Raw genomic sequence first — 17,059 nt, 5'->3', positions numbered from 1 at the left:
AATTATTAAAAATGATTTCAACAAATCCTTGACGATATTAGATCAACTGGTTTCCAGACCCAAACGGGAGCAACGATGCTGCAATGTGTCTTTGTGGTCACATTCTTCTTCCTTTATACAATAAACATGTCTGCTTGTGTAGAATATCTTACAGTACTATAATCCAAACAGACTGATCCCTGCATAATAGGTTAGCTGCTGGAGATGGAAGTATACTTAAGAATTTTGGAACGAAACAAGGTACATATCCCAATAGCACCTGAACATGTCATTACTAAAGTGTGAGAGAAAAATAAATAAATATAAAAAAAAAAAAGGTTATATTTTTCCACCATTCAGCAAAATTCACTAGGAGGAATAAAACAATTACGTCTTCAATAATATTCACAAATATAAAATAATATTTTTAAAAAGTATATAGCAGTAAGACATTTAAATAAACCAAAATAATAGAAGTAAATAAAATAATTTTAATTTACTATGTTTTAGCTTGTTAATACTCTTGTCTCTTACTGTTAAACACACAAAGATTATCTGAGAATGACATACAGGCTTTCATATGAAACGTGTTTGCTTTTGTATTGATCCTAGCCATATATCAAGTATCAAAAAGATACGATTGGCAAAAAGATAAAGCGCATACATTTATTAATCTGATAGAACTCCATATTATTCCGTTTCCTTACAATACAGCACATAATTTGTATAATTGAAAATACATATAGCACATTTAAAAAAAATAAAAAAATACTAGCCTAGGTTGATTTAACGCCTAAAGTTAGAATTGCAGCAAAATAGTAATATGATGGATTCGAACTGTGGTATGAAAAACACAAGTTAAAATAAGTAAAAATCCTGCTAACATTTCAGTTTGGTTTAAATGGACGTAACCCTGCTGGTGTACATACCTTTCTTTTCTTCTTAAACTATGGACCTTGTAGCATAGCAGTATTACTAAGTAATCAGATAAACCCTTGCTCTTGAACATACATTAACAAGTTTTACCAACCATACTGGGCTTACATTTACATACGGCAAATCTTTAAAATTCAAAAGTAAAAGCAATTTATTAAGCAGTGTCAATTGATCCAGCTATTCTTGAATGAAGACCCCTCCCTTTTGAAGCCCCAAGAAGTAAAAACTTTCAGCATGCTATTATTAAAAGGGTTAAAAAAATATTTAATAATAAAATGTATTCATTTATATAAAAATACTTAATAAACAAAGAAAACTCAGAACATTTCGGATGGGATAAAAAGTCTTATTTTTCACATTTTTTAGCTACAATCCACAATTATATATTTCTCAATAACAATTTTAAATTTAAAACATTAAATACAATGCATTGCTTTTTGGTTTAGCAAAAACATTTGTTTTCAATAAATTATATTTTAACAGTTTAAAAATTCTTACGGTTAAATAAATAAAAAAAAAGTTTTAGCCACTGACCACATTCTTGTCATCTGTACAAGTTAATTGCACAAAACTGTAGCACACACAAACACTTGACTAATCTTGGTATCATACATTTATATTCACACATTTTTTGTATAAGAAACAGGACGCATACTCAAATTAAAACCATACCTGCATCAGAACTTGTTTGATTACAGTTGTTAACAATGTTGTTTGGTATCATTGGCATAGTTGATGTCTGTATTCTGTTTTGAGATGCATTCAGATGTAAAGAATTACCTAAAGCAATTCCAGGATGGTTCAGCATCCCATAGTTCCCACCATTTTGCATTTGATTGATTATTGTAAGATGTTTATTTGAAACTGGACAGCCACCATGAACAAAATTTGTGTTTGGATTCTGGCAAGAAACACCTTCCCCGCGGAAAGGTAAATTGTGTGTTAATGAATTATGAAGGTGTCTGGAATTCAATCCTTTATCTGGAAAATGAGGCTGATTTGTAGTTAATACTATATTTGAGCTCTCAGGCCCAGTAGCACTATTGCTGCTCATATGAGTGCTCTGACAACTCATAGTTTGGAGTAGTTGTGACATAGAATTTGTGGAAAAAGAACTTTGCTCTTGTTTTCGCATCAAATCTGGTCCAGATTTAGGAATTACAGTACTATCTGCTTGTGACTGTCGAGGCAAACTCAACACTGTTGTAGTTGGTTGTTTTCTCTTTCTTAACAAGTCTTTTTGCTGAGACATTAGCTTATCTCTCAGAGCTGCACGACCACTTTGCCCTTCCCCTGCTGATAAATGTACATTGGTAGGAGCGAACATGGTGTTTAAAGTGCTATTTCCTTCATTGTTGCCACAACTGACAACAGTTCCAGAAGTACTAATATTGTTATTGCCAGCAAGTTTATTTTGATTTGCTAGCTGTGCTTTGGCTGCTGCTGAAAGTAAGCTACTGGCTGGAAAAGAGGCAGCATTGTGCTGATTTAATATCTGGTTTAAGGGCATACCCAACAAACCTGCCTGGCTCTTCAAAGGGGCACTACTAACTGATGTAGAGGGAAACATGTTGTTGTGTGAAGGTAATACATTGCTTATTCCAGATATCAATGTATTATGTATATCTTTGAATTGATTACTTCCATCTGCTTTTGAAGAAGGGCTGGGTGGCATTGATGATCTTGGAGATCCCATAGTAGATCTTGGTGATCTTGGTGGAACTTTTATACCACCACAATTAGACTGTGTACCTAATGGAGGCATCATGAAATTTCCATGGTCAGATGATGTGGAGGATGAACGTGATCTTTGGGGCGATGCATCTACTCTTCCAATTCCAGGGCCAATTAGATGAACTGGTGATGTTACTGGTGAAGGTGATAAGGATGTGGAGGCTGAATGTTGAATTTTCTGAACATGATTACCATGGTTCATATGACCAGGTTTAACAGTTGGCAAAGGAAGATTGCTTGGCAAAGGAACAACAGCAGGGGGCATGTTTACATTCATCACAGGTACCTGAGAGTGAACATTTGAATGAAATGCAGGGTTGCTGATGAGCATTAGATTGTGGTTAACTGGTTTACTGGGAATGGGATCAAGAATACCAAGTGGATCCTTCTCTGTAGATGTTAATGGCTTTTTCTGAAGGGAACAAGGTGGTGGGGGTGGCAGAGGTGGAGGGCCTTGTGTGGGTTTATGATGAAACATTGCCCGTGAGACATCCATGTTGGATGGATAGTTACAAAGGGCTTTCTTTAATACTGGAGGGGAAAGAGGTATGTTAGTCCTTCCAGAAATTGCACAAGATGGCTGCACTGGTGAACCATGCAACAATAAAGAATGAGGAGACACTGGAGTTCTGTTAACAGGAATAGGGCTAGAGTTTGATAGGGCATGGAAGTTAGGATTGTTTCTTGCAAATGTATCAGGACTTCCAAGTGGGTCTGTTCTAGGCGAAATAGATCCATCTCCAAAAATTTGTGATCCAGATGAAGCTGGACTTGGCATTGCACCATGAGCCATCCGGAATGGAGACTTCTGTCCATGCTCACTACTACCTAACCTCTGTCTTGGATAGACAGAATGATGTTCATGTTGCTGACTACTAACATGCTCTTTCATCTTAAGTTTAAAGGGGTTTTTACATTCTGACAGCAAAGAATTTGCTGTTCCGTCCAGTGGTTTATTCCGAGTCAATCTTGGAGTTGCAGCACGTGTAGGAACCACAGGAGTGGAATCTGTAAATAAATACATAACACAAAAAAACATATTTAGCTCACAGTGGTAAGTAAATGACTTTTTTTAAAGGAGTCAAAAACAAATTTAATACTTGGGCTGTTATAACGTTATACAGTTTTGGACTCTAAACAGAATAAGGACACAGATCACAAAAAAGTGACCTCATAGTGTATTCCTGCAGAATTAATGAAAACACAAATGCTGTAATTATACAAAATGTATAGTTTCTTGCTTTCATAGAGGAAGTACTCTAAGAAGTCTTCAGAATGCTTCCTATTTTTAAAAATGCCAGCTTCCATCTTGTCAGTACCAGGTAACGTGGTAAAACTAGCGATTTTTTGAGGAGTGAAAACGCTGTAGCCAAGAAATGTACATACCTGTATGTTGTGCAAATAAGTAAAATAATTTCTGCACTACAAATAGAGCAGCAAAGAAAACCAATGTGCGTCTGTTTATTTGGTTATTAAAACCAGTGAGAGGGGCATGTAAATAAGTATACATCATGAGCTATCAGATTGTAGAGTGAAAAAAACTATGAACTATGAAAAAGACCAAGCTAAACCTAAATGTCTTAATAATAAACCCTTTGTATGATATTGATTTGAGCATGAAGAGATTTTATCAGTAGGCATAAATCTGGTTTTATCTCATACCTTTGTATAATCATATTAGGCACTGGCACCATTACCATTGCTATCCATATGAATGCATGGATCATTTAAAAAATTAAAAATAAAACTAATATAGACCCTAGGAAGTGCAGTTTGTTGGGTTTTTGTTTGCAAACACCCACACACAGTAAACTAAAGCAATAGTCAAGAAAGACTAACGCATATCGATATAAGGCTTTATTATAATTACCTCAGGTAAAAATCCCTACACTACATTAGTATGGAATCCCTAATAATTAAGAGTTCAACAAAAGGAAAAAACAAATAGATACCGGGCTATAGGGTGTCCAAAAGGAGTTTGCACATTTGTATAGACTTAAAGCATTTAATTTAATGCTTAAAAGGCCATTATAGAAAAAAAATGATATGCTCTAATTTGTTAGAGCATGTAATTTTAAGACTAGAGAACCTTTAATGCATGTTATGTGTTTAACTCCTGCAGAGCACATCTGGTCTTGATCAGAAACTGAACCTGATCCAATCCGCTTCAGTAGCCACACATCTTAGTTGTGCAACTAGCACTGCTGACTAAGTGTCAGTTTCCGCTTGGGACCTACAAGGCACTGTTGGTCCAGAGCAGAAAATGCCACTAATAAAATCCCTTTGTGGGATTAAACAAATAGCTTTAAAAAGGTCACTAGCTTAAAATTACATTATCCAATGACTGTCTATGGTGCTTTCATAATTATGTGCTGACTTCTATGCACTTGTTAGCAATGGTTGTAGTTGAAAGGCCTGAACTCAATAATTAGTAGGAGTTTAAAACTTTTGGATATAGTGTATTCAAAGTGACAAAAAAAAACCCACATTTTATGCTTACCAGATAAATTCCTTTCCTTCCTAGCCAGAGCCTTAACAAAAGCTGCACATCCAGAAGCGCAGCCAATCTTTTGTGTAGTAACACAGAGAAGGCCAATATCTGTCCCTTCAGGGAACTAGCAGATAGGCCCTTCTCCAGTCCATCCTGTAGAAAAGATAAAATTCTGGCAACCTTAACCTTATGCCAGGAAAAGCCACGCTCTTCACACCAGTACAAGTAAGTCCTCCACACTTTATGGTAGATACGATGAGTAACTGGCTTACAAGCTTGAACCAGAGTGTTGATAACACTCTCAGAGAACCCTCTTTTGGCCAAGACTAAGCGTTCAATCCACGCAGTCAGCCTCAGAGAATTTAGATTTTGATCAATGAAGGGACCCTGTATCAGCAGAACTCTGCGACAAGGTAACCTACACTGAGGAGATGAGGACAGCCACGTCCTTCGCGGCCACGATGGAGCAATCGGAATAACAGATTGCGAGCCACCACCCGAGGGAGAAGCAGTAATGGAGGGAAAAGATATTTTAGACTGATCCTCCATGGTACTGCTAGAGCATCTCTCAATTCTGCCTGAGGATCCCTCGACCTCGACCCGTACCTGTGTAGCTTGGTATTGAGGCGGGATGCCAAAAGATCTATCTCCGGCGTCCCCCACTCGCTGCATATCTCTGCAAACACCTCAGGGTAAAGAGACCATTCCCCTGTGTGAAAGGATTGCCTGCTGAGGAAGTCAGCTTCCCAGTTGTCCACACCCGAAATGTGGATCGCTGACAGCGTACATTTGTGAGTATCCCCCCACTCTAGTATCTGGGATACTTCTCTCATCGCCAAGGAACTTCTTGTTTTCCCATAATTGTTCATATAAGCGACCAAGGTTATATTGTCTGATGGAATCTGATAAACTGGGACGAACCCAGAAGAGGCCAAACCTTCAAGGCATTGAAGATTGCCTGGAGTTCCAAAATATTGATCAGAAGGGAAGACGACTCCTGAGTCCACAGACATTGTGGCTTCTTGGCACCCCAAACGGCTCCCCAGCCATAAAGGCTTGCGTCCGTAGTCACAATCTCCCAGGACGGTCTCTAAAAGCATGTGCATTGGGACAGATGATCTGGAGAAAGCCACCAGGAGAGCGAGTCTCTCAGCAGGCTGTCCAGCACAATCTGTTGAGACAGATCTGAATGGTCGCTATTCCATTGTTTCAGCATGCATAGTTATAAGGGTCTGAGATAGAATCTGGCAAAAGGAATGATGTCCATGCAGGACACCATCAGTCCGATTACCTACATACAATGAGCCACTGAGGGTCTCGAGGAGGCCTGGAGGGCAAGACATGCAGAAGTTAGCTTGCAACGTCTCTGATCTGTGAGGAATATTCTCATGGATATCAAGTCTATTATAGTTCCCAGGAAATTCACCCTTGTACTTGGAGTAAGAGAACTCTTTTACAAGTTTATCTTCCATCTATGTGATCGAAGAAGACTGAGAAGGGACTCTGAATGTTCTTCCGCAAGACGAAAAGATGGTGCCTGTACCAAGATATTGTCCAGGTAAGGTGCTACTGCAATACCTTGTGTTCTGGCAACGGCTAGAAGAGCCCCCAGAACCTTTGTAAATATTCTTGGAGCAGTAGCTAGGCCAAACGGTAGAGCTATGAACTGGAAGTGCTGATCCAGAAAAGCAAACCTAAAAATGTTCCCTGTGAATCAGGACGTGAAGGTATGCATCCTTCAGGTCTATTGTGATCATAAACTGTCCTTCCTGAACCAGAGGCAGGATTGATCGTATTGTCTCCATCTTGAAAGAGGGAACACTCAGAAACTTGTTTAGGCACTTAAGGTCCAGAATTGGACGAAAGGTTCCCTCCTTCTTTGGAACCACAAAAAAGGTTTGAATAAAACCCCAAACCTTTTTCTGCTGTATGTACCCGGATAATTACTCCTAGAGAGGAGAGATCCCGTACGCAACCTACGAAGGCATCCCTCTTTTCTGTTATTGTCGAAAGACTATAGAGTAGGAATCTGCCCCTGGGTGGATGGGACTTCAATCCTATCCTGTATCCTTGAGATACAACCTCCAGGACCCAAGGATCCTGTAGATCCTGGAACCAAGTGTCTGAAAAACAAGACAGTCTGCCCCCTACTCGATCCGATCCAGGATCGGGGGCCGCCACTTCATGCTGATTTGTTTTTGGCGGGCTTCTTAGTCTGTTTGGACTTATTCTAGGAGTGAGCCGGCTTCCAAGTACTCTTAGGCTGCTCAGACTTGGAAGAGGACTGCTGTAGTTGCGACTTGTCAGCACAAAAGGAACGAAAATTAGACAGTTGCCGTCCCTTAGGCTTATTCTTCTTATTCTGCGGTAGGAAGGTACATTTTCCCTCCGGTAGTCCTGGAGCAAATAAAATTTTCACCTTGAAGGGAAGAGAAAGGAGTCTGGATTTAGAAGTCATATCCGCAGACCAAGACTTCAACCAGCAACCATTGCATTTATCCAAATAATCTGCATATTTGCATCACAGATAAAGGAGTTAGCAATTCTCAGTGCCTTAATTCTCTTCTGAATATCCTCGAGGGGAGTCTCCACCTCAATGAGCTGCAACAGAGTTGCACCAGTAGGTAGTTGCTCCAGCAACCACGGCTATAGATGCTGCCGGTTAAAATAAAAACCCTCAGAAAAATAACCATTTTTTTATCCATAGGCTCTCTAAAAGAAGAACTATCCTTCAAAGGGATAGGAGTATGCTTAGCCAGAGTGGAGACAATGCCATCCACCTTCGGGATGAAGCCCTAAATGAGAGTCATGGACTGGGAATCATTTTTTAAAAGTAGATGAGGGGGGAAGAGAGGTTCCTACTCTTTCCCATTCATTACTAATAATGTTTGCCATCTTAACTGGCACAGGAAAATTAAGAGGGACCTTCCTATCTTAGTAAACCCTGTCTAATTTAGGGATCTTAGGCTCCTCAGGGTGTGTAGCCTCTTGAACCTCAAGTGTAGACAGAACCTCCTTTAATAAAAAACGCAGATGCTCAATTTTAAATCTAAAGAAGGGTTCCTCCGCTGAAGGAGGTTTAGTAACTAAAGTCTCCGACTCAAAGTTCATCCTCTGAAGCTACATAGGTTAACTCATCCTCGGATAGCTGTGATATAGTAGCTAAATCTGACAAATATTTAGATGACTCTAGGTCAGGAGAACTACGTTTAACCTTTCTCTTGAGCGTGTTAGAGCGAGGTTAGGCACACAGGGCCGCCGACTGTAACTGCGTGGTAAAGTCCACTGAAAAAAAGCCTCCTCCAGATGGAGGATTAGTTGAGCCTCTGGGAATTGCATGTGGAGCGGGTAATGTAGAAAGGGTAGTAATTTCTCGGGACCCAGATTCCTGAGAAGTAGACGGCTCAGAAGGGCTAATAGCGCTATGAGTATTAGCAGGCTCGTCTCCCTTCTTAGACATAAGAACAGAGTAGGCGGGCAAACCACAGCCTCCTCACAATATAAACAGAAATTATTAATCAGTGCAGAAGGAGCAGAACCTTCTAATGCAGTATCAGAGTCTTCCATAGCTTTGTATATACCTACAGAAGGACAATCAAAAAGAAATGCTTTTATTAAAAAAAAAAAAATGGCAACTTAATACACTCAATGGCTGGGGCACTCAACACCTCCGAGGCCCAGACAGCCAACAGTGAAAATGCTCTACTCAGGAGTGATGTCTGCAGCAGGATCTTAGGAAATGAAAGAGACTGCACCCGAACACGTGGTACGTAAGACAGGACTGCAGCTGCTATGAAAAAGGGCACCAAGCTATTATGAGCTGCGCAACACTTCAAAAACGAAAGTAAAACCGGTTTGTTCCAAGTCAAAAAAATAAAGTATGATCCTTAAAAAAAAAATTCACATTAAGCAGATATAAATCCCTATAATGTTCAAATAATCTCCCTGAAGAAGATATTAACCCTTGATTATATTGAGGTATAAAAAAAAGTCACACTGTGACCCTGTATAGCGTTTTAAATTGTATATATAAAAAAACTGTCTTACCCTCCAGAATCCATGCTGTGGAAAAGGCACAGCCTCTCAAGTGTGACAGTCTTGCAGCAGCGCTTCTGACATGGACTTGTGTTCAGGAACGTGCACGTACATGCAGCACTATATGACAGCAGTTTTGCAACAATCTTATTCATTAGCAGGAGCACTAGATGGCAGCACTATTTCCCGTTATGTAGTGCTCCAGATGTGTGAATTTTACCTATCTAGATATCACTTTAACAAAGAATAACATGAGATCAAAGCAAATTTGATAATAGAAGTAAATTGGAAACTTTTTAAAATTGTATTCTCTATCTGAATAATGAAAATAAAGAAAAAATGTTTCCTGTCCCTTTAACACAGTAAGAATGAAAGGGATAGGAAATTCAAAATTCCGATAGAACATGTAATTTTAAGACACTTTTAAATTTACTTCTATTTTCAAATGTGCTTTGTTCTCTAGGTATCCCTTGTTGAAAAAGAATATGCACATATCCTAAACTAGTGGGAGCTGTTGATAATTGGTGCCTGCATACATTTGTCTTTTGTGATTGGCTGACTAGATGTGTTCAGCTAGCTGCCAGTAGTGCAATGGTGTTCCTTCAGCAAAGGAAAACAAGAAAACAAAGCAAATCTGATAATGGAAGTAAATTAGAAAGTTGTTTAAAATTGCATGTTCTATCCAAATCAATCAAAAAAGCAAGAGTATTGCAGTAATTCCTTTTTTCATTGGACTAACATTACATAGTAAAAGACAATCTCTCGATCGTTGCCTCTCTTCCTCAGGTCTGAAGCAATATGGATTAATTTGATATAATTTGTTCATAGATATCTTGTAAAGAAGGAGGGCTATGATAATGGGATAAGAGGCAGAAGAGATAGCCGAGAGAATTTGAAGAGGGTCGTAAATAGCAGATAAGTCTGATGCTGAAAAATGCTGGGGGTGGGCGGGAACACTCTGGCAGGGTAAATGCTGGATAATCTTAAAACAGAGAACTGCATGCTGAGATAAGCTGTATGTAAATAACATATAGACATAATGCACATGCAGTCACTGATGTCAACATGTACATAACGTATGTGTACAGGCCAATGACAGAAGTTGGGTTATTAAAAAAAGTTTTGCTAATGAGACAAAAAGCTGGAATCTGTATTCAGTCCTGTGCTTATCTTGTCAAACTAGGTCACCATTTTCATTTCAATTTTTTTTCATTCCTGGGTGCTTTTAAAGTTCCATTTCAGTATTTTAATAGTAAGGTTACCAATGGTGTGAAATAGTGTCCATCTGCGATAGTGTTTATTTTCTTTGTGATTTTTAATAGAGTGTATATGCAGATTCATCCTAAGGTGCAGTTGTCCAGTTTCTTCTATGTATCTTCCCCAGTCACATGCCGTGCACTGTATCATGTAAACCACATTTGCAGACATACATGAGAACTCCCCCTTAAAGTTGTAAGTTTTGTGAAAGTGACTGGCTGTGCTGCTGCTACATGTGTTGCCACAGTTTGCAAAGTGCTTTAATGCAACGTTTGGTGCCATTCTGTATGTTGTCCTGTTCTGAGCTCAGTTTACTACGAATTAGTTTGGGTTTAAGATTAGGTGGTTGTTTAAAGGGACATAAAACAGGTTGAGATCTGTGCATATCCTAAATAGGCTAATTAATTAAATTTAGTTTGCATAAAAAAATAGTTTAAAAATTGCTGGCAAGAATTTTAAAATAACTTTCAAAAAACATTATGTAAGAACTTACCCGATAAATTAATTTATTTCATATTGGCAAGAGTCCATGAGCTAAAGACGTATGGGATATACAATCCTACCAGGAGGGGCAAAGTTTCCCAAACCTCAAAATGCCTATAAATACACCCCTCACCACACCCACAATTTAGTTTACCGAATAGCCAAGTAGTGGGGTGATAAAGAAAGGAATAAAAAGCATCAACAAAGGAATTTGTAAATAATTGTGCTTTATACAAAAAAAATCAAAACCACCATAAAAAGGGTGGGCCTCAAGGACTCTTGCCAATATGAAAGAAATAAATTTATCAGGTAAGTTCTTACATACATTATGTTTTCTTTCATGTAATTGGCAAGAGTCCATGAGCTAGTGAAGTATGGGATAGCAATACACAAGATGTGGAACTCCACGCAAGAGTCACTAGAGAGGGAGGGATAAAATAAAAAACGCCATTTTTCACTGAAAAAGATTAATCCACAACCCAAAATATAAGTTTATTCTCATAAATGAAAATAAAAAAAAAACTTAAAATATAAGCAGAAGAATCAAACTGAAACAGCTGCCTGAAGAACTTTTCTACCAAAAACTGCTTTCGAAGAAGCAAATACATCAAAACGGTAGAATGTAGTAAAAGAAGACCAAGTTGCTGCTTTGCAAATCTGATCAACTTAAGCTTTATTCTTAAAAGCCCACGAAGAGACTGATCTAGTAGAATGAGCTGTAATTCTCTGAGGCGGAGCTTGATCCGACCCAAATAAGCTTGATGAATCAAAAGCTTTAACCACGATGCCAAGCAAACAGCAGAAGCCTTCTGACCTTTCCTAGAACCAGAAAAGTTAACAAATAAACTAGAAGAATTCCTGAAATCTTTAGTAGCTTCAACATAATAATTTCAAAGCTCTCACCACATCCAAAGAAGATCTCTCTAAAGAAGTCTTAGGATTAGGACACAGGGAAGGGACAACAATTTCTCTATTAATGTTGTTAGAATTCACAACCTTAGGTAAGAATTTAAATGAAGAAAGAGCAGATAATTCAGAAACTCTTCTAGCAGAAAAGATGGCCAAAAGGAACAACACTTTCCAAGAAAGTAGTTTAAAGTTCAAAGAATGCATAGGCTCAAATGGAGGAGCCTGTAAAGTCTTCAAAACCAAATTAAGACTCCAAGGAGGGGTTGATTTAATGACAGGCTTGATATGAACCAAAGCCTGTACAAAACAGTGAATATCAGGAAGCTTAGCAATCTTTCTGTGAAATAAAAAAGAAAGAGCAGAGATTTGTCCCTTCAAGGAACTTGCAGACAAACCCTTATCCAAACCATCCTGAAGAAACTGTAAAAATCTAGTAATTCTAAAAGAATGCCAAGAGAATTTATGAGAACACCATGAAATGTAAGTCTTCCAAACGTGATAATAAATCTTCCTAGAAACAGATTTACGAGCCTGTAACATAGTATTAATCACTGAGTCAGAGAAACCTCTATGACTAAGCACTAGGCGTTCAATTTTCATGCCTTCAAATTTAATGATTTGAGATCCTGATGGAAAAACGGACCTTGAGACAGAAGGTCCGGCCTTAATGGAAGTGGCCAAGGTTGGCACTTCCATTAAGATTTAAAAGATTCCTCTGACAGCCCGCTCCCAACATCCGAAAGGATTAACGCCTTCCTAGATCCATTATCCCTTCCAACACTAACGGAAGAACAGAAAACCTATATGGATGCAACTCTCTCTACACGTGAAATAGAGCTGGCTGTTAAGTCATTAAAGAATCACAAGGCTCCGGGGCCGGGCGGCTTCACGGCTATCTTCTACAAGCAATTTTGCCCCCTTCTGGTCCCTGTACTAGCTAGAGTTTATTCTCTGGCGGGCGAAAAAGGCTTACTTCCCCCTGAACTTCTGGCAGCGACAATAGTTGCTATTCCGAAGCCGGGCAAAGACCCGAATATATGTGAAAATTTCCGCCCCATATCCCTCTTAAATCTTGACACGAAATTACTTGCTAAAGTTTTGGCCAACCGACTCAACTGTATCATCCCATCCCTAATTAACTGGGATCAGGTGGGTTTCACGCCGGGAAGGGAGGGACCCGACAACACTCGACGTCTTTTAAATGTATTCTTTGAGGCCAAAAGACGGAGAATTCCCTGCACCACTTTGGCCTCGACGCAGAAAAGGCCTTTGACCGCGTGAACTGGTCATATCTTTTCGAGACCCTCACCAGATTTGGCTTCCCGTCTCACTTTCTCACATGGGTAAAAGCCCTTTACGCATCTCCCTCAGCGTCTGTCAGAAGTTTAGGGTTCCTTTCCCCCTCCTTCCCGATCACTAATGGCACGAGACAGGGTTGTCCTCTGTCTCCCCTGATTTTCGTGTTGGCAATAGAGCCTTTAGCGGCGGCACTTCGTTCTAATGATGAGATTAAGGGAGTAAACATAGCTGGGTCCATACAGAAGGTTGCCCTATTTGCAGACGACCTTACCGTGCTTTTGAGTGATCCCACACACTCACTTCCAGTTCTATTCGACCTCCTGAAGACCTTCGGAAACGGTTAGCTATTACAAACTTAATGTACATAAGACAGATGCCTATGTAATTAACGTGCCTGACGCGGAGTATTCTACTCTTAAACAGAGATATAACTTCAATTGGTCAAGGCAGCGCATTAAACATCTGGGAGTTTTTCTTTCTTCGGATAGCTCGACTATTGTCGAGGCTAACTTCTATCCCCTCCTTCAACATTTTCAAAAAGCTGTGGACCGCTGGGACGTTCCTAGTATATCATGGTTGGGTAGAGTGGCAGCCTTTAAGATGACCCTACTGCCCAAACTCACTTATCTGTTTAGGACATTGCTGATTCCTATTCCCAAATCCCTGATAGGAAAGTTCCAACTCCTTTGTAATAAATTTATCTGGAGGCATAAACACCCGAGAGTGGCAACCAGAGTCTTACAACAACCTCTGCTAAGTGGGGGAGCCGGCGCCCCTAATTTGGCATACTACCATGAAGCCTCTAGGTTAGCCCATATTCTCCCGTGGAATACAATCTTCTGAGAGCAAGTGGTGGATACTTGAACAAGCTACTCTTCCCCACCTACTTACACTCTCTGATCTGCTATGGATTCCTAAACACACCAGGGCTCTTGTAGACATCCAAAACTTTATCATTCTCTCAGCCCTAAAGTTCTGGGATAAAACTCGCTCACTACCCCAGATAGCCCCTCATCCGTCACCAATACACACGCTTTCAGGTCTACTCTCCGCTCTTCAGGACCCACACCCCTCAATCTGGCACTCCCACGGAATATTTAGTATACAAGATTTATTCCCTGATAAGCAGTTAATGAACCTTGCAGACTTTCGTTCCAAGTTCCAGCCCTCCCAATTATTGCAGTTTGAATTTTGGAGGCTGAAAAGCTTGTTACAATCATGGGGCTTCACATCTCTACCTCTTCGAGCTCCTACGAAATGGGAATCGAGATGGCACACAGCCAAAAAAAATTCCTAAAACACTGTCTATCTCATACCAGGACATCCTGAACCCTCCCATATATCTCAAATCTATATACATTATTACTTGGGAAAGAGACTTACAATTCCAAGCCTCTCAAGAGGAATGGTCTAAAGCCATGAGCGTAACTAGGCGGGCTATCCACTGCGTCACGATGCTGGAGCTATATCTCAAGATATGCATGCAATGGCATATGACCCCTCTCCGACTTTTTAAAATCTCCCATGCAAACTCCCCGCTTTGTTGGAGAGGTTGTGGCCAGTTAGGATCATCGGCACACATATGGTGGGAATGCCCTGCTCTGCGGCCTCTCTGGGTTATGCTTTCACATAGATGCTCTGAGGTGGATCCGAATCTATGGCTAGATCCACGGAAAGTACGGTTTCATTTGGATGTGGGGCTACCTCTATCCCTGGTGGGTCTCCTCAGTATTTACCTATTTACCGCTGCCAAACTGAGTATTGCGCGTAAGTGGAAACAATCCTCTATCCCCAACTGGGGAGATTTGACCAAAATCATGGACTATCTAGAAGTGATGGAGATCCCTGTGTTTGCCATAAATAACAGGATCTCCCCACACTGTCAATCCTGGGAAATATGGAAAAAAATTAGGGCTTCTACTACTTAAACTTGACAAGGACTTATGTAAGTTTCTAGAGACCTCTTATTCCCTTTTTTTTTTATTTTTTTTTTTCCTTTTTTTTTTCCCCTCTCTCCTCCCTTCTTCTTACTTCCCTATCTCTCTCCCTTCTAAAGCATGAATCCTCCCCTCCTTTCCTCTCTTTATGTCGTGCTCGTTGCTCCCTTTTCTGAAGTTGCTTAAAAGCAAAATTTAAGGTTCTTTTAACCCTAACCAAACGCTCCCATACGTATTTAGCGCCATTATTGGCTCACTTTAGACATACTTTTCCCGCATAATCTGCCATATCCCTACAAACACTTCTAGCTAACTTCTGACTACCAACTGATACTCAACTTGTGTGTTAAGTGTTTGGAAACAGTTTATATGTTAATAAGAAAATGAATATTCTAGAGGTTACAGTCTAATATTATGTTAAGTTTTCTGGTGATTATTTGCTCATGGATGGCTAATGTAACATTGACATTTGCGTTTATCCTGTAATACTGAAATCCTGTATTGTTATTTCATCTGCATAACCTCAATAAAAACTATTTAAAAAAAATAAATAAATAAGGAATTGGAATAATTGTGCTTTATACAAAAAAATCATAACCACCACAAAAAGGGTGGGCCTCATAGACTCTTGCTAATATGAAAGAAATGAATGTATCAGGTAAGTTCTTACATAAATTAGGTTTTCTTTCATGTAATTAGCAAGAGACCATGAGCTAGTGACGTATGGGATAGCAGATACCCAAGATGTGGAACTTCCACGCAAGAGTCACTAGAGAGGGAGGGATAAAATAAAGACAGCCAATTCCGCTGAAAAAATAATCCACAACCCAAATCAAAAAGTTTTAATCTTATAATGAAAAAAACTGAAATTATAAGCAGAAGAATCAAACTGAAACAGCTGCCTGAAGTACTTTTCTACCAAAAACTGCTTCAGAAGAAGAGAAAACATCAAAATGGTAGAATTTAGTAAAAGTATGCAAAGAAGACCAAGTTGCTGCTTTGCAAATCTGATCAACAGAAGCTTCATTCCTAAAAGCCCAGGAAGTAGAAACTGACCTAGTAGAATGAGCCGTAATCCTTTGAGGCGGGGATTTACCCGACTCTACATAAGCATGATGAATCAAAGACTTTAACCAAGACGCCAAAGAAATGGCAGAAGCCTTCTGACCTTTCCTAGAACCAGAAAAGATAAATAAACTAGAAGTCTTTCTGATATCTTTAGTAGCTTCCACATAATATTTCAAAGCTCTTACCACATCCAAAGAATGTAAAGATCTCTCCAAAGAATTCTTAGGATTAGGACACAACGAAGGGATAACAATTTCTCTTGTTGGAATTCACAACTTTAGGTAAAAAAATTAAATGAAGTCCAAAACACCGCCTTATCCTGATGAAAAATCAGAAAAGGAGATTCACAAGAAAGAGCAGATAACTCAGAAACTCTTCTAGCAGAAGAGATGGCCAAAAGGAACAAAACTTTCCAGGAAAGTAACTTAATGTCCAGAGAATGCATAGGTTCAAACGGAGGAGCCTGTAAAGCCCTCAGAACCAAATTAAGACTCCAAGGAGGAGAGATTGACTTAATGACAGGCTTGATATGAACCAAAGCCTGTACAAAACAATGAATATCAGGATGATTAGCAATCTTTCTGTGAAAAAGAACCGAAAGAGCAGAGATTTGTCCTTTCAAGGAACTTTCAGACAAACCCTTATCCAAACCATCTTGAAGAAATTGTAAAATTCTAGGAATTCTAAAAGAATGCCAAGAGAATTTATGTGAGGAACACCAAGAAATGTAAGTCTTCCAGACTCGGTAATAGATCTTTCTAGACACAGATTTACGAGCCTGTAACATAGTAATCACTGAGTCAGAGAAACCTCTATGACTAAGTATTAAGCGTTCAATCTCCATAGCTTCAAAATTAATGATTTGAGATCCTGATGGAAAAATGGGCCTTGAGACAGAAGGTCTGGCCTTAACGGAAGTGTCCAAGGTTGG

General features: G+C 39.4%; 1 protein-coding gene across 4 annotated transcripts in view; it reads right to left on the bottom strand.

Annotated features, from left to right (window-relative positions):
* The window catches only part of MBD5 (methyl-CpG binding domain protein 5), a 902,668-nt gene that overhangs the window by 580,111 nt on the left and 305,498 nt on the right, over positions 1–17,059 (bottom strand). For all 4 annotated transcript variants that reach the window (XM_053698283.1, XM_053698282.1, XM_053698284.1 and 1 more), the window contains one exon: positions 1,588–3,657. In XM_053698283.1, coding sequence (XP_053554258.1) covers positions 1,588–3,657 — 2,070 coding nt within the window. The remainder of the gene's footprint in view (positions 1–1,587; positions 3,658–17,059) is intronic.

The sequence above is a fragment of the Bombina bombina genome, chromosome 1 (assembly GCF_027579735.1).
Source record: "Bombina bombina isolate aBomBom1 chromosome 1, aBomBom1.pri, whole genome shotgun sequence".
NCBI classification, from domain to species: domain Eukaryota; kingdom Metazoa; phylum Chordata; class Amphibia; order Anura; family Bombinatoridae; genus Bombina; species Bombina bombina.
The sequence above is the reverse complement of the archived record's forward strand: the minus strand, read 5'-3'. Positions and strand labels throughout refer to the sequence as shown.